Source organism: Balearica regulorum, chromosome 20 (genome assembly GCF_011004875.1).
Source record: "Balearica regulorum gibbericeps isolate bBalReg1 chromosome 20, bBalReg1.pri, whole genome shotgun sequence".
Lineage (NCBI taxonomy): Eukaryota > Metazoa > Chordata > Aves > Gruiformes > Gruidae > Balearica > Balearica regulorum.
In genome coordinates this window covers 11,934,421-11,952,052 of record NC_046203.1, presented here as the reverse complement: position 1 = coordinate 11,952,052, position 17,632 = coordinate 11,934,421, and the positions used below count along the sequence as shown (strand labels likewise).

At 50.2% G+C, this 17,632-nt stretch overlaps 1 protein-coding gene across 1 annotated transcript; it reads left to right on the top strand.

Moving 5' to 3' along the window:
- The first annotated feature begins 1,533 nt into the window (after nucleotides 1-1,533).
- Nucleotides 1,534-17,632, top strand: LOC104629094 (cholesterol 7-desaturase nvd). Its single transcript, XM_075772431.1, has 7 exons — nucleotides 1,534-1,867; nucleotides 8,309-8,497; nucleotides 10,998-11,176; nucleotides 12,649-12,774; nucleotides 13,067-13,186; nucleotides 14,634-14,810; nucleotides 16,170-17,632. The coding sequence occupies exons 1-7, from the start codon at nucleotides 1,555-1,557 to the stop codon at nucleotides 16,329-16,331; spliced, it is 1,266 nt and encodes a 421-aa protein (XP_075628546.1). The 5' UTR covers nucleotides 1,534-1,554; the 3' UTR covers nucleotides 16,332-17,632.

Sequence of the window (17,632 nt, the reverse complement as noted above, 5' to 3'; positions counted from 1 at the left end):
CCTGTTATTTCAGGATTATTTAAGGACCTTTTGCAACATACTGTAGAAGAAGTGTCTTGAAAAGCCAAATGAACAAAGTAGGAACTTGTTCACCTGTTTGCTGACTCCTCAGATCTATTTGTGAGACGTGACTTCTCTGTGCAAACGTGGTACTGACTCTTCCCCAACAGAGCACATTCATTCCTGGGTGTCTCAGCCCCTTCACTGCAGCATCTCATGGATTTGCCCGGCGCAGTACTGAGACTCATTAGTCTGCCGGTCCCCAAACAACCCATCAAGTCTCTGTTTTTGTGCAACATGTGTATTAATTATGTGCTTGTATGCCCTTAGTAAGTCACTCTTGAAAAATCCCTCTTTGACCTGCCTTATTATGACTTGATCCTTCACTGGCCAGAGTTGTTGCTTTCTTCTTTTTCCCCGTTCAGACAGGACTCACAGCCTGTCCCTCTCTGAGGGATGTCTGTTTACTGCCAACTGTTGTGTTCAATCTTCTGTGTAACTGCACCGGCATTCTTCTTCTAGAACAGGTTTCCAATAGGTCATATACATACATTTACCTGAACCTTTCATGTGAGGTCTTCAAGCAATTCACCCTGTCTGAATTCACCCTTTTAGTTGTTCCTTTTGCTTTAGCCAGATGCTCCATTTCTCTTTACTTTTCCCTTTTCAATTACTCAATACTAGGGTGGATATTTTGGGTTGCTGCTTCTCTTAGAAATCTCTGATTATATCTACATGATAGGCAACAAGTGGCTTTTCTACAGTTACGTCTTGAACCTGTGCAATTCTTCAGACTAAATCAAGTGTTACTTCTCTGCTTCACTTTTCCAGCCAGCTGGCATGCCTAAATAGCCCAACCTTGGCTTTGCCCTGATTTATCCTCTTTGCACAGAGGTGATCCAAGTCCCTTGTTACCCCTGTTTCTGTCCTAACACCTCTCTGAGCTCCTCTTGAACTCTGAAAGATCTGTCAGGGTCCTCTCAGGTGCCTGATGTCAAACCAAGCCCCAGCACCAGGCTGCCCCTTTCTAAGCTTAGGACAGCAGCTCAGCAGGATGCTTATGTTTTTATTGATCTAATTAATGCATCTACTGGATTTAAGACCACTCTTTCAAGGAAGCATTACTTTTGCTTATGTGCAAGTGGAGTTCCCTTTGCTGAGGCTGGTGCTTGCCGTCTCTTTGCTGTGCGCCCTGGAGAAGAGCCTGGCTCCCTCTGCTCTGTAACCCCGACCTGGCAGCAGGCTGCAGTTGGACTCCCTCCCTTCACCAGACGAAGCACCCCACCACCACCACCGCCAGCCTCTCCTCGCCCCCCGACCCTCTCTCCTCGCCCCCGGAGCAGGTGCTGTGCGGGGCGGCAGCCTCCCCCGGGGCCGAGCAGCGGCGATCCGCCCGCCCTCCCACCGCCGCAGCCCGGGACGCACCTGGGGATGCCCGGGGGTCCCCGGGGTGGGGAGTCCCGTCCCCCCCCACGCCCACGGAGCGCCTCCCCGGGCGGGGCCGACCGCGCTATAAGGGGCGGCGGCGGCGGCGGCGGCGGGGCCGGCCGCGCTATGGGGAGCGGGTGGTGCGCTGCGGAGCTGCTGGCGGCGGGACCGGGGCGCGGGGCGCTGCTCTTCGTCCTCTTCCTCCTCCTCTTCCTCATCCTGCTGCTGCTGGGCTGCTCCCGGCCGCTGGCGCTGCGGCGCGGTCCCGGGCAAGTGGGCTACCTGCCGGAGCCCGGGCTGAGCCGCAGGCAGGCTGCTCGCCGCGCCCGCCGCGCCCGCCGCCCCGGCGCCCTGCCGCCGCCCTACCCCAACGGCTGGTACCGCCTGCTCGACTCCGCGCAGCTGCCCCGCGGAGGCGTCCGCAGCCTCGCCCTGCTCGGTGAGTGCCAGCCGCTGCATCCCCGACGGGAGCCCCCGACCCCCGCCCGGGCAATGGGGGCGACGAGGCTCGGGATCCTGGTGGTCTGCAGGGCATCCCTGCCTGGGCATCCCCGCTGGGGAATCGGGGATCCCTGCCCGGGCACACTGCCGGGACACCGGAGCATCCCTGCCTGGGTACTTCTGCCGGGGCACTAGGAGAACTCTGCTCGGGCATCCCTTTCAGGGCACATCAGCCAGCATCCAGGCCAGCCCTCATACTGGGGCACTGGCACATCCCAGCTGGCATCTCCATCGGGGGACCGGGACAGGGGCCAGGGCATCTCTGCCGGGGCATCAGGGCATGTATCGGGGCATCCCTGCCCAGGCGTTCCTGCTGGAGCACAGGGATGTCCCTGGCTGGGCATCCCTACTGAGGCACTGGGACATCCTCACCAGGGCACTGGAGCACCCCAGCCTGGGCATCCAGCTAGGGCTCTGGGGTGTCCCATCCAGCACCTGTGGTGGGTCCCTGCCTGGGCTCCTTGACAGTGTGCAGGGCATCGCTGCCAGGGCATCCCTGCCTGGGGTCTCTGCCATGGCACTAGGAGAACTCTGCTGGGGCATCCCTTTCAGGGCACATCAGCCAGCACCCGCAGAGGGGCACCAAGGGTGTCACAGCCTGGGCTTTTGCATGAGCACTGAGTATCGCTGCTGAGGCACTGGGGACATGATGGCACAGGCTCTCTGGAGTGTGCAGGGCTCCTCTGTCTGGGATCCTTGCTGGGACATCTTTCTGCCTGGGCTCTCCTCCCAGGCATTACTGCCTGCAGCTCCCCATGTCCTGGGGAGATCGGGGTGAGGCCTCACAGCCACATCCAGAGGGGTGCTGTCCTTGTCCAGAGTCTTTTCACCTTGGTTTTGGACTTGTGATGGTGCTTCCCTCATCAGAAGGGCTGTTTCTGCATTGAAATCCCCCAAATTCAGTGGTGAAAGTGTGTGGGGTTTTTTCAATTTTTTTCAAGACCCATCCTCTCCTGTCAAGTCGTTTGAGTTGGTTTGGGTTTTGGTTGGGTTTTGGTTTTTTTTTTTATAATGGGACCTGTGTAATTCAATATACACGTCCTAGAGAGCCTGTACCAGCCTGTTACAACTCCCTTGGTCGTCTGCCAGAAGCCTGGTACCTGGCACCCAGTCCTTGGGGTCTGGATGAAATGTGCAGGTAAAATCACTTCTAGTGGCAGAGCAACAGTAGTATATTGGTGCCAGGAAGATCAGTAAATAAGACAGTTAAACAACCTGTAGTCTCCAGGTTTGTGGGTGTCTAATTTATTTTGGAGTCTGAGCATAGCCTGGAAATGCAGCCCTGCTCCAGAGGCAGCAAGCCAGAGAAAATGAAAGAATAAAAATTGCTTGACTCAGTCCCTGCCAGATTCATCCTTTGGGATGAAACACTTTCCAAAATATGGCATTGAGCATGCAGAAAGCCTCATTCTCTCCTGAGATTGTGGAAGTGGGGTGAGAGCTGCTCTGATCTGTGGGGCCCTGTGCAGGAAAGCCCCAGAGCACATCCTCTGAGCTGCTCTCTCCCAGACTCTGCATTCCCAGCCAAATGCCCAGAACAGCACGGTGGCCTTGGGACCCTTTATGTCCCATATGCTAGTCTTGCTACAATTTCTGTTTGTTTTCCATAAAAGAAATAGGTTAATTTAATAGGAAAACATCAGTATGTGGCTGCTAGTGCTCTAATACTCACCTGCAACAGAGTTTTTCAGTTTATCTTAGGCCAGGATACTGTTCTACAAAGTGGAGAGACATCAGCTTTCATGCACAAGCCAGAGCAAAGATCAGCTTCGCCACTGGCTCCAGAGTGCAAAGGGTGGAGGCAAAAGCAGCACTCACTCAGGAGTCCTGGGTGAGGTTTCAGACAGCCCAGGAAGGGTCTGGCCATGGGCACTGCTTCAGATCTTCAAGGCAGAAGAGCTCCAAACTGCCTGTATGAAGGAAAGCTCTAGAAGTGAGACCTTCTTGGAGTAAAACCATCTTAAAACTTGGTGGGCAAAGCACCAGGCTGCAGGGCTGCTCCTTGGCGCATGTGGCTCCAAGAGCTCTGGTCTGACCCAGCTGACACTGCTCCTCTGTGTTTCCACACTGCTGCTGCTCCTGGTGGACCTGCAACACCCCCAATGACAGGCAGAAGCCCTTTCCCTGCTTGTCCCCCTTTGCCCTGAACTTTGGGTCAGCTAGAGAGGCAAGTTACAGAGATGAACCTGTTACCTGGGGCAGGGGAAAGGACCTGCACCTCAAGTGCCTCCACTCCCCCGTGCCTGCTGCCAGCAGATGTGTGAGAGCCTTCCAGAAAGACTGCAGGGACAACAGAGCCAGGTGCCCTGGGTAAGGAGGGATGTCCAGGCACTGGAGTACTCATTTCTGCCAGATATCAGAAATAATCCTGCCTAGGCTCACAGGCTGGGAAAGTTTTCGGGGTTTCCTTTTCTTTGTCCAGATCACAAAACTTCAATCAAGGAAAGTGGTTTTTGGGTGGGATAGTTCACACTGTGTTGCTTGCTGTCAGCGTGGCTGTCTGGAAAAGTATGGACAGAACCTGGCTCCCAAGGTTTAGTTTGGTTTTATCTCACCAGTTGAGCTTTAAGTCACAGCAACCGCTATAATGATTAGCTTTCACAAGCTGATGAAAGCTGAATACATATATGCATAACCTGAAGCACAGCATGGAAGAGAGGACCTGGCCTTTAACTCAATGGCCACATCTGTATGAACAGCCCCCAAGTGCTTCTGAGCTCCCAGACCAGCTGCACTCCCTTCCAACCAGGACATGACCTGAGGGGACACTGGAGCAGGTCTAGCTTTGTTTTCAGGCCAGGTCACTGATGGGCAGCCCCTCTCCTCTGAGCCGCTGGTGGGGATGTGGGTGCTGTCAGGTCTGCAGTGCCACAGCACCCTCAGAGCGGCTCTATGCCAGGCCAGGAAAGCATCTGGCACCGATCTAGTCCCTCCAGGAAGAGCATTTGTTTAGATAATACTGTGGCATGCCATCCAGCCGTGGTTGCCTTGCACAGCTGGGTGGGGTAGTGCCATGAGCAGGTACTGTCTCTCTCTCTCCATTTTAATAGTTCCTTACTCAGCTAATGCGGTGCTACCCTGGGGATGGGGAGGAGGAAGAGTATCCCAGAACTGAGCAGGGACAGATCCCAGCAGAGTAAATCTCACATTGCTTCAGGGAGCACAACGAATCAGGCCAAGTGATGGAGAAAAGCAAGCAGAGTGCTGGGACAGTGCGGCCCCCGCCGTGCCAGCACTGACTCTCCACTCCCCGCGTGGAGCAGACCTGAGTCAGGGGCTTCCCTTCACCAGAAAACTCCCTTTTGCTGAAGAGGTGTCAGTGCTCTGCCTCACAGCACCTGGCCAACCCTGTCCAAGGAAGGGATCCACTGCCGAGCTGCAGTGCAGACAGCTCTTGGAGTTCAAGAGCAAACAGATGAAGTGCTTGTCCTTCCAGCTACCATTACCAGAGATTCCTGAAATGTATGATGGATTATATAAAATAGTACTCAAGAATCACCTCCTCTAAGCTCAGGAGCGATGCATTCCCAGCAAAGAGGAAGTCAGGCAAAAATGCCCGGAGGCCTGCATGGATGAAAAAGGAGCTCCTGGACAAACCCAAACACAAAAAGGAAGCCTACAGAGGCTGGAAGCAAGGGTAGGTCGCCTGGGAGGAATAGAGAGAAATTGTCTGAGCATCCAGGGATCAGGTTAGGAAAGCCAAAGCCCTGATAGAATTAAATCTGGCCAGGGACATCAATGGCAACAAGAAAAGCTTCTATAGCTATGTTAGTGATAAAAGGAAGATGAAGGAAAATGTGGGCCCTCTCTGGAATGAAACAGGAGACTTAGTTACCTGGGATATGGAGAAGGCTGAGGTACTCAACTTCTTTGCCTCAGCCTTCATGGGCAAGTGCTCAGGCCACACTGCCCAGGTCACAGAAGGCAAAGGCAGGGACTGGGAGAACGACGAACTGCCCATTGTAGGAGAAGATCAGGTTCAAGAATATCTAAGAAACCTGAAGGTGCAGAAGTCCATGGGACCTGACAAGATGCATCCTCGTGTCCTGAGGGAACTGGTGGATGAAGTGGCCGGGACACTCTCCATCATATTTAAGAAGTCCTGGCAGTCTGGCGAAGTTCCCACCAACTGGAAAAGAGGAAACATAACCCCATTTTTAAGAAGGAAAAAAAGGAAGACCCAGGGAACTACAGGCCAGTCAGTCTCACCTCTGTGCCTGGTAAGATTATGGAGCAGACCCTCCTGGAGACTATGTTCAGGCACATGGAAAATAAGGAGGTGATTGGTGACAGCCAACATGGCTTCACTAGGGGCAAATCATGCCTGACAAACTTGGTGGCCTTCTATGATGGGGTTACAGTGTTGGTGGATAAGGGAAGGGCAACTGACATCATCTACCTGGACTTGCGCAAGGCATTTGACACTGTCCCGCACAACATCCTTGTCTCTAAATTGGAGAGACACGGATTCGATGGATGGACCACTCAGTGGGTAAGGAATTGACTGGATGGTCACACTTGAAGGGTTGCGGTCAACGGCTCAATGTCCAAGTGGAGAGCAGTGATGAGTGCTGTTCCTCAGCAGTCAGTATTGGGACTGGTGCTGTTTAACATCTTTGCTGGCGACAAGGGCAGTGGGATCGAGTGCACCCTCAGCAAGTTTGCCAACGACACCAAGCTGTGTGGTGGGTCAACACACTGGAAGGAAGGGATGCCATCCAGAGGGACCTGGACAGGCTGGAGAGGTGGGCCCGTGAGAACTGCATGAAGTTCAACAAGGCCAAGTGCAAGGTCCTGCACGTGGGTCGGAGCAATCCCAAGCACAACTACAGGCTGGGCAGAGAATGGATTGAGAGCAGCCCTGAGGAGAAGGACTTGGGGGTCTTGGGGGATGAAAACCTCAACATGAGCTGGCAATGTGCGCTCACAGCGCAGAAAGCCAACCATGTCCAACAGCGTGATCAGGAGGTCAAGGGAGGGGATTCTGCCCCTCTGCTCCGCTCTGGTGAGACCCCCGCCTCGCAGTGCTGCGTCCAGCTCGGGGGTCCCCAGGACAAGAAGGACATGGAGCTGTTGGAGAGAGTCCAGAGGAGGCCACGGAGATGATCCGAGGGCTGGAGCACCTCTGCTCTGGAGACAGGCTGAGAGTTGGGGTTGTTCAGCCTGGAGAAGAGAAGGCTGCAGGGAGACTTTAGAGCCCCTTCCGGTCCCTAAAGGGGCTCCAGGGAAGCTGGAGAGGGGCTGGTGACAAGGGCAGGGAGTGACAGGCCAAGGGGAATGGCCTGAAGCTGCAGGAGGGGAGATGGAGATGAGATCTGAGGCAGAAATCCTTCCCTGTGAGGGTGCTGAGGCCCTGGCAGAGGTTGCCCCGAGAAGCTGTGGCTGCCCCTGGCTCCCTGGCAGTGGTCAAGGCCAGGCTGGATGGGGCTTTGGGCAACCTGGGCTAGTGGAGGGTGTCCCTGCCCATGGCAGGGGTGGGACTGGGTGGGCTTTGAGGTCCCTCCCAACCCAAACCAGTCTGTGATGCCATGATTCTGTGATTCTATGAGCCTGTACTATCTCCTCTAGACCTCTCAGGTAAAGGGACAGGAACGGAGTTAAGTGCAGCTACTGCTCTGCTCTCTGAGGATCCCTCCCTTAGCAGGGGAAGCATCCTAAATCTTTAAATATTTCTGTGAAGGCAACTTTTATCCTGCAGCTGAAACAGTCTCTGAGAGCTCAAAAACCAGAGCTGAGTGTCAAAGCCATGAGGGTTTAGAGATGACCAGGAGAAATTATGCTCCCCCTGCCTAGAGCAAGGCAATGCCCTTCAGCACGGATGTTTCTGTGCTACAGCAGCCCCCTGGGACACCGGGCAGCTGCCCGGCTCTGCAGGGTGTCAACATGCTGGACGTGAAGCACGGGGTGCAACAAGTTGTGGCACAACCGCTCACGGCTCTGGGATGTCTTTTAAACCCCGGCAGCAAGCCAGTGGCCACCACACCCTGGGCATTTGCTACAGCAGCTGCTATCCCAATTTTGCATGGCCCTTTCTGCAGCCTGCCTGGGAGGGACCTGCTGCCTGCCAGACCCCCCTGCCCACAGCACCGGCCCAGGCTCTGGCAGCTGCCTGGTGCCATCTCGTGGTTAAATAACTTCTCCAGAGCAACCCGATTTCTGTCCTGCCACTGCTCTTCCACTGGAAAGAAAAGAAAATCTACAATATTAAATTTTAGCAGGATATTTCTGCATGTTTTTTTCACAGGCAGATGCCTGCAAACTTGGGTAAAAGCGCCGGTCAAAGTTGGCTGTTCAGAGGGGGCCGAGCATGTGTGTCTTACCTGACCCCCCTCATCTGGGAATGTGGTTTTTACAACCTCATAACCTTGTATTTCTGCAGGAGAACAGCTCGCTGCATTTCGCACCCAGGATGGCCAAGCCTACGTGGTCGACGCTTACTGCCCTCACCTCGGTGCCAACCTTGCTGCCGGTGGGCGTGTCATGGGCAATTGCATCCAATGTCCGTTTCACGGCTGGCAGTTTCGAGGAGAAGATGGAAAATGCACCAGCATCCCATATGCTGAAAAAGGTGAAGTTCCCCCAGACCCGCAGAAAGCATCTGCAGCAACGGCAGTGCCCAATGTGTCCTCATTAAAAGCTACTTCATTAAGGAAAAGTGATCCTTATAATAATTCACCCTATGTCCTGCTCCCCTATTTCACACAGTGCCCTACTTCTCCTCCTGGGTTGTCCATGTTGGGGCATAACATTCCAGTGCCCTTTCCTGTGTTAGGTGATAACTGGGACTTCACTCTAGTTAAATAACCACCCTCCTTGATTTTGATAGTCCTACAACTCTTGCATTGAGCAAGCAGGGTATAAAAGAAGATTTTTAACTCTGAGTCATCCATTGCAGCAGCAGGGAAGGATCCTGAGGAGCTATTGGGTCTCAGGAATGATTCTGTACTCTGTAGTGATAGCTTATACCACGTCAGTGCTTAAATCTGTCGCATTAGCATGACAGAATAGTCTCTCAATGGAAATTTTTTTCTCCTTTTAAGGCTTGAAGGGAACTTTTGGTTAGAATCCAGGAAAGCTCTTCGCACACACCCACCATTTAGATGTGTTTTGAGTTGACTGTGTAGGAAGAGTATCTTACTTAAAGTTCACATGTAATGATTGCTTGATCTGGCTGTGCAAATTACTTTAAATCGCCAGTTCTAAATGTGGCTGAAACCAGCAAACAGACCTACCTTGAATTTTGGTTCAGCTTGTGCTTCTTAGTTATTTTCCCTGATTGGATTGATTGGGATAGCAATGAAAACATTGATGAGCAGCAAAACTCAGTCTTTCTACTAAACAGACTATTTTTCTCAAAAAGTGGAAGAAACATTCCATCCATATGGATTAAGATAAACAATTTATAGATCTCACCAAACAGCAATTCCTTTTTTTCTTTGTGTGTGTGTGTGGGTTCAGAAAAAATATTAATACTGTATATATTTCCCCATACATACCTACTCAGAAGCTGCATTCAAGAGAAAATTTGGTTCCAAGTAATGAGCAAAGATGTGCTTCATCACAACATAAGAATGAATATTCTGGACATAGGCAAACACTTGCCAGGATGGATTGTTTCATCTGAAATGGCTGTGTTCAGAGTCATCGTTATCTGTAGTTATTAAAAGAACGAAACTGCAGACAGCTGCAGCTCAAATGGGTCAGGTTGATTTGAACAGATTTAAAATCCACCTGTGCTCATGCAGGTTGCTTTGATGGAGAGGTATTTTGGAGAGCTTGGATGGGCAGCTCCTGCGGCACTGGGCTTGCAGGGGACCGATAGCCAAGCAGAACCACAGAACCCAGCGTGGTGCTGGGGAAGGGTCTGGAGCACAAGTCTGATGGGACCGGCTGAGGGAACTGGGGTGGTTTAGCCTGGAGAAAGGAGGCAGAGGGGAGACCTGATCGCTCTCTACAACTACCTGAAGGGAGGTAGTAGCCAGTCTTTTCTCACAAGTAACAAGTGATAGGACAAGAGGAAATGGCCTGAAGTTGTGCCAGGGGAGGTTTAGATCGGATATTAGGAAAACTTTCTTCACCAAAGGGTTGTCAGTCACTGGAACAGGCTGCCCAGAGAGGTGGTGGAGTCCCCATCCCTGGGGGGGATTTAAAACATGTAGACATGGTGCTTAGGGACATGGTTTAGTGTTGGGCTTGGCAGTGTTAGGTTAATGGTTGGACTTGATGATCTTAAAGGTCTTTTCCAAACTAAATGATTCGATGATTCTGTGCCTGTGTGGGGGCAGATGAAGCCCTCTTTAAAATTTAATGAATGCATCCCACCCAAAGCACCAGATTTTTTCAATCAGAAATCACAGCGAAGGTCTCCTCCCTCTGACATTCATTGACTGAAAGAGAAACATGATTTCTCCTATTATTTCCCCTCCCACATAACTGTACAAGGCCGAATAATAAGGATGTGCTATCCTCTGTGCTTGTTTGCAAATTAGAAAAAAAGGTAACGAGGGCAAAAGCCTTCCAATCCAGTAGAAGCTACATTTTCTGACAATTGGGTAAATATAAATGCCAAAATCCATTTCACTGAAAAGAGTGCAGATATATTCTTAAAGCAATACATGATACTGCAGTATTGTAACAGACAGTGACTTGAACTGAAGAGGTAGAGATGGCTTTTACTCTCTGCACATCTATAACTAAAAGCATCTCCTTTTAGTTCATTGAAACTTGAGGAGAGTCGATTAACGTAGCAGACATTTACTTATCTGAACAGTTTTAAGAGTAGCGAAAGAAGGCTGTAGAGCAGCCTGCCGCGCTTCTTCCCTCAAAGACTTACGCAAAACACCAAACTGAAATAAAACTGATTTAAGCAAACTCTCTTCTGTGGACTTCAGAAGCTGTCATCCTTCTTCAGCAGCCTGAAAGCTGGCAAGTGCCACCAGAGAGTCTGTGCCACATGGGTATCACCCATAAAGACGATCTCTGAGCCATAGTTAGGATGAGGTGACCCTTAGCACCAGCGTCAGCCTTGGAGATGCCACTTTTAACCGAATCCTGTTGTTCCTCTACAGTGCCAGATTTTGCGAGGGTCCGGACCTGGCCGTCCTGCGAGGTGAACGGGATGCTGCTGGTCTGGTACCACAGCGAAGGAGTCAGTCCGACATGGGCAGTGCCTGAGCAGCGGGAGATCACCACCCAAGAGTGGGTGTTCCGTGGGCAAACAGAGCACTTGGTCGACGCACACATCCAGGTAGGGAGCCCGGTCCCTCCGTGGGGCACGTCCACAGCTGGGTCCTCTCCTGTAGTCCAGTTCAGGGACATCTCCTCCCAGTTAACCCATTCAGGGACATCTCCCTCCCAATTAACTGGGCTCTGCCTGCATCCAGTGCCACCGCTGCTGCCGGCAGAGCTCAGACCTAGAAATACACCCCTGTGCCATATATCGAGAATACAGCATATGTTCCCCAAACACAGCTTGTGGGCTTCTTGAGTAGAGAGCAGATGTTCTGAGTACTTAAAGGGAATCTGTTAATTTGCTTTGACTTATAACTGATGTAATTTAAAAAAAGATTCTCTAAGAATTGCGGCACTTAGTGTCAGGAGGCTTTTCAACTCATCAATCACCAAAATGGAAACGCGCGGTTATTTTGCTGTTAATCTTCATAATCACCATCACATGCTGACAAACCTGCCATGGAGAACAAAACTGTTGTTGCCTCCATCACCTCTCAGTGGAAACGACGCTGGAAAAGGGGAACTGTTTTGTGGCACTAAACAGAAGGGACCGCAGCTGTGGTCCTCTAAGGGAGCCGGGGCAGCCGTGGGTGGAGGCTCCTCCTGGAGAGTGATAGGAGGCAGCAGCAGTTTTGAAAATGGGCAGTCCCTTGGGATTTTAGACCTTGGGAGATTTTTATATACTTGCCACTGAGCAGAACACTTCTATTTGTAAAAATCAGTGACAAAGATGACCCTTAATCTAAAGCACACTTCTCTCCAAAGGCAGCGCCTGCCTGCTGAATAAATCACAACTAAGGTGAGTGGGTTAGAAAGAAATGAAGAATTATTAGAAGACGTTAAGAAGGTGCATGAGACACAGGAGATGATACAGCTCTGGGAGTGTGCAGTTGTGAGAAGCAGGGAGAATGTGGGAGATTGATGGGATAGTAATATTTATTTCATGTCTGCTTTTCCATGCAAGCCACTGTACACAGGTCTATACTGGGGCCAGGCTGTGCTAGTGGAAAGCTGGTGTATTTGAGTAATAAAGCAGTTAAAACTTCTCAAAGAGTGACATACTGCAGGCAGGCTGGTGGGCTTTAAAGGTTTAAAAGTATGTGAAAACTAGTCTAGGTGCACAAACGCAAAAATGCTTTATTCCATACAATTATTCCAGACCCAAAGGAAGTACTTATTTGGAGTCCCAGCTTGTGCAGCTGCAGAAGTTAACATGCACAGAGCTTAAAATGAACTCTGATTTTTTTGAGCTTCATGTTTAAATTATTCCTCTACAGTAGTTAAGAACTAGTCCCAAGTGCTGAGGCCCCTTCCTCCGCTCACTCAGTTGCCTCTTGCTGTGTCATGTACCTGCGAGCATCTCTGCTGTGCTCAGAGCGATGCGCCCTGGGCTGTACTGCAGTCACGCTGGTGCTATTGCGATACTGATATCAAACAGAGGCAGCTCGCACCCAAGTCAGCTGGCGGTGAGTTGTTCCCCAATGACAGGAAATCCCCGAGAACGCGGCCGACATGGCTCACCTGGCTTTCCTCCATGGACCAGCTATTCTGGGCGGATCTGATCTGAGATACATGAGGTCCAAGCTGTGGGATTTTATGAAGCATGTCTGGAAGGTAAGACCCTAACTCTCCTCTTAGCCATGAGGAAGTTGAAGTCTTTCAAACCAGGTCCCCTTTCTGCTGCAAAGCATCAGTCCTACCTCACCCCCTCTGCTGCATCCCCCCCGTCTTCAGGTCCAGTGTCCTTTCTCTGTCTCTGAGGGTTTTAGCTGCACTCCCTCATCTGTGCTCGTCTCTAGATGGTCTTCACAGCCAGCTCTTGTCACCATCTTGCTACTACCTCCTTCAGCCTGTGCTACCATCTCCCCATCTCTCGGACTGAGACGATCCTTCTGCACCCCTCCAGGCCGAGTGGCAGCCGGAGCCAGAGCCCAACGAGCATTGCTCCCAGCTTCTGGTTCAACACACCGCAACCGTCTTTGGGAAGCATGTCTCCTTGATGGATTTGATGGTTTCAGCCAGGCAGGTATGTCCTCTGCTGGTGACCACCAGCCCCCCCAAGCTGAAGGGACCCAAAGTGAGTCCTTGCCCATCCTGCCTGGTGTAAGCTTTTCCTACCCAAGGGAGGGTTCGTAAGGACTGCTGTGCCCACAAAACAACTCAAAAACCTAAATGGCTGGTACCTGAGCAAGCTCTGGTGACAATCCCAAGGGACCTTACACCACGTTGTCACAGGTCTTTGCAATACAGCAGTGCGGACCTTTTCAGACCATGGTGAACATGCCTGGGAATGCAAACTATCAGAAACAGCACGTTTGATGGCCCAAGATGAGCCCTGAATGAGATAATAAAATAGATAACACAGATTGATAAAGAATTAAGGGAAAAATAGAAATAATGCCATTAAACATGAGTCAGTGGGAACTAGATGTTCTCACTTACATTTTTGGTTGTGTTTTGTTTGGTTTTGGGGGATTTTTTTTTGTTTGTTTGTTTTTAATGAAATGCAAAGGTTCCCTGATAAAACTAGTAACTTTGTTCTAGTACATTTTTGAAGGCATCTGACCTATTCCCATATTACAAATTCAGAACAATAGCAAAACAAGTCATGATACAAAACTTTGATAAGGACTAGATCTTGGCGTAATTAGGGAATTATCACAAAGTAGATGTTGATTGTATCTCTGTTCAATTCTTGGATCTGTGCTATTTAGCACTGCTTTCAATGAACAGGAGAAAAAAAACCCCATTCAAATAACCTCACAAAAAGTTGGTACCCAACCAGACATGAAAGGAAGTAGTAAATAAAGTAGCTGAAAACCCAGCAATCTGCACTGTCTCAAAGAATTGAGTGTATGACCATGCATCTGTGTGTCTGGATGCACGTCAAAGACCAGAGAACAAGTACTCCATGTCATTCAAGATAAAAGGCTGAACCTGAGCCCCCAGTCTTATACTTCAGCTAACACCTAATGTGACTGTTGGAGCTGCGAAGAAGAAAGCCAGAGCAGGAGTAGGGATGTTGTATTACCTCCATACTGCATTGCAATCACTGCTACTGAGACTGGAGCCCCGGCCTGGTGTCAACAACCCAATAAGGCTGTTGATGACCCGAAGGTAATTCAGTGATGAAGAACAAGACCAAGTGAAAAATTAGAAGCATTAGAGTTTAAACTTCTGGGGACCAGTAGAGTACTGTAAACCCTCCTGAATTCCCATGGGCCCACAGCAAAGCCATCCAGCCCTGACATATCTGTGAATGTCCCAGGCCAATACGGGCTGCATGGGTCTGCTGGACTTCCCCTGACCTGGGGAGCATTAACAGTTGGAGACCAGTGTGTGACTCACGGCCCTGAGGTGTAGTTTGACTTTGTGCCTATTTTCTGATGAAAGATGAGTAAAGGGGGACTTGGGCGCAGTCTAGGAGACATCTCAAGCAGGTCTCAAACTGAGTGTGCTCTGTCGCTCTGCAGGTGGGGCCAGGGCTGGTTTTCCTGATCTTTGAACATGCTTTCCTTGGCCATGGGATCATCCTGCAGACAGTGACTCCCCTGGAGCCTCTCCTGCAGAATGTTGTCCACAAAATCTACTACCAGAAGAACATACCGGCCATAATCCCCAAGTTCATCCTGAGAGCAGAGTGCATACAGGTAAGGCTTCTGAACCTGGTCCCCTGGAGCTTGGTGGCTAGGAGGTGTGAGAAGGAAAAGCAGTTGCCCAGGTATACGTGGGAGCAAGTACTTGTGGGCAAGATCTTTTCAGTGCTTGGCACACTCTTTCAATTCTAATAGCCCAAAGAACGAAACTGGAGGTTTAGTAAAGAGGGTCCCTGCAGTGGCTCATCTGTTGAGGATAGCAGAGAGGTGCTATTCCTCTCCTGTGCATGGAGAACTGGGGCACAAGGGTTAGGCAACCTCTCCCAAGCTGCAGGACGTCTTTGAGGGAACTAATAACTGCATCCAGATTTCCAGCACCTCAGGTTGGTGACCATCCTACCTCCTTTGGTAAGAACTGTGCCAAGAAATCCTCCTGCTGTTAAATTGTCAGGAGGTTTTGCAACCCTTGCTCCTCCTGGCAAAGGTTTTCCAGGTCCTTACCACAGGGGTTCATAGAAGTGGTGGAAGGTCTCTCTGGATGTCTCCAGTTCAATATCCAGTTGGGGCAAGACTATCGCAAAGTTCAGGTCAGGTGTGGCCTTGAAGACCTCCTCCTTTGGAGAACACACCCATCTCTCCAGCTCCCTGGGTGACATGTTCCATTATTGCTCTACCCATATTGCTAGTTTTTATTTTTAATGTCCATTTTGAACTTCTTGACCTGCAATCTGTGGTTGTTACTCCTTGTTATTACCAAGAAAAATCCGACTCCATTATCCCTGTAACTCCCTTTTGAGCAGCCAGAAGATTCATGTCATTCCCTTCTGTCAGGGAATATGTTTGTTCTGACCAGAGAGAGTTTCACTGGCACTACAGTAAAAATTGCCAAAAGATGATTTTTAGATGCCCAAACTCTATCCAAAATCAAACTCAACTGTTCCAACTTGTATTGTAAAAATGCTGGCTTAATATTTTACATTCTTACTAATGTGAACAAGCAGCACTCATTCCTGCAGAGACTTCTTCACAGAGGAAAACTCCATAAATCTCACTGCATGTGTGTCTAAGCAGTTTAAGCTGTGGATGCTTAATCTATAAAGCCCTTGTTGGCTGGAGCTACCCAATGAATCAAAAATCTCAGGTGGAGCAGCTCCTACTACACAACATCCATTTATTTTTCCATATCTCCTATGACAAAGGCAATCTAAGATGAAAGTGGCTTCTTGTTTGGGAGATACAATGGACTAAACATCTGCTGACTGCAGACAGAGCTGTAGCTTTACGAGTTAGTTACAAATAGCACAAACAGTCCCACACCGGCCATTTGGGAGAAATGCTAAAAAATAAACCCAGTGTGCACAAAACTACTGGTTCAGCTTCCCCACCTGAGTGAGACCATCCTTCTCCCCTCAGTTTGAGCGTGATATAACCATCTGGAATAACAAACAGTATCTGCCCAAGCCACTGCTGGTCAGAGAGGACTCCAGCATCCAGAAGCACCGGCGCTGGTACGCCCAGTTCTACAGCGAGAGGAGCATGAGGCTCCCGGCGCAGAAGGAGGGTCTGGACTGGTGAGAACCTCATTGCACACTGCAGAAGGTGGCCAGAAGTTCTCAGGTGGCTCCTGCCCACCCTGGCTGGTGGGCAGCGGTGCTGGGCATGCATGATCATTATAACAAATATTGGCACGGGCACGGGGAGAAGAGTCTGAGCCCTGGAGATCCTCTTTTACCTTCCACATTCAGGGCACCAAAGCTCAAAGGGTGTAACGCACTTGTTCTTCTTGTACCTGTGCTGCAATGTATGAGCTGAGTGTGAATTTAAGATTGCCAGAATTGTTGTTAAAGTGCCCTTATCTCTCACTGCTGCTATCATTTTGAGTAGTTATATGAAAAGCTTTTCATGGGGCCTTTTATTGCCTGGAGTGTCCTTTCCCAGCCAGGCCTGCTGTTGCTTCTGAACTGTCACTTTGGCTGGGGCAGGCTTCAGCTCTCCAGAGGAGCCTTGGCTGATATCTGGATGGCATCAGAGGTGTGATTGCAAAGATCACAGACATATGCCGTCTTCCTTTTCTCTGGCAGCAGACAGGGCAGCATGGGGTTTAGCTGCCCACCATGTCCATACCTTACCTGTGGGCTTCATCAAGGCTAATGAGCTCTTGCATGATTCAATTCCTCCTGGAGATATTGCACTTAGTTGGGAAGCAGAGGGACTGTCCTGGTGACCAAATCACTTTGACAACAACTCTGCAGGTCAAGGATGTGAATAGGATTCTGCTTTGGTAGCCCCTGGGTTCCAGCAACATCCTTGGTACACAGCTGGCTGTAAAAATTTGTGTCTCATGGCAGGACCATAGATATGATTTACTGTGACCAGAAATTAAGATAACACATGGAAACTAGGCTGCAAATCTGGTGAAAACTGGTATAGATTCTCCTGTACTTTGTGCCTACATGCTCTAGATGAAGGGCTAAATTCTGCCTTGCTGCATACCCTAGAGAATCCCATAATCTCCATAGACAACTTGCCCTGTACAGTTAGTAGGACTCTGGCAGTTACTCTTTGCCAAGAGCCAGCAAGAGCAAATGCTCAAGTCCAGGAGCTTTCCAAGGAGGCTGGTGTCTGCTGCTGTCATGTGCTGTGCACTTGCCTGTGCATTGTGAATTCTGCACTTTGCTGAGGCTTCTGCTTCCTCCTTCACCATTAACGCATAGGGCAGGACCAGGAGCAGGAACGTGCCATCACAGCCCTTGGCCAATGCAGAGTCCATTGCCCACTCTGGCAGCATCCCAGATAACATTCTGCTGTGCCTTTGCCTTTTCACATCTAGCTATCGCACTGTCAATTTTTCACTACTAAAATTTTTTACAAACTGA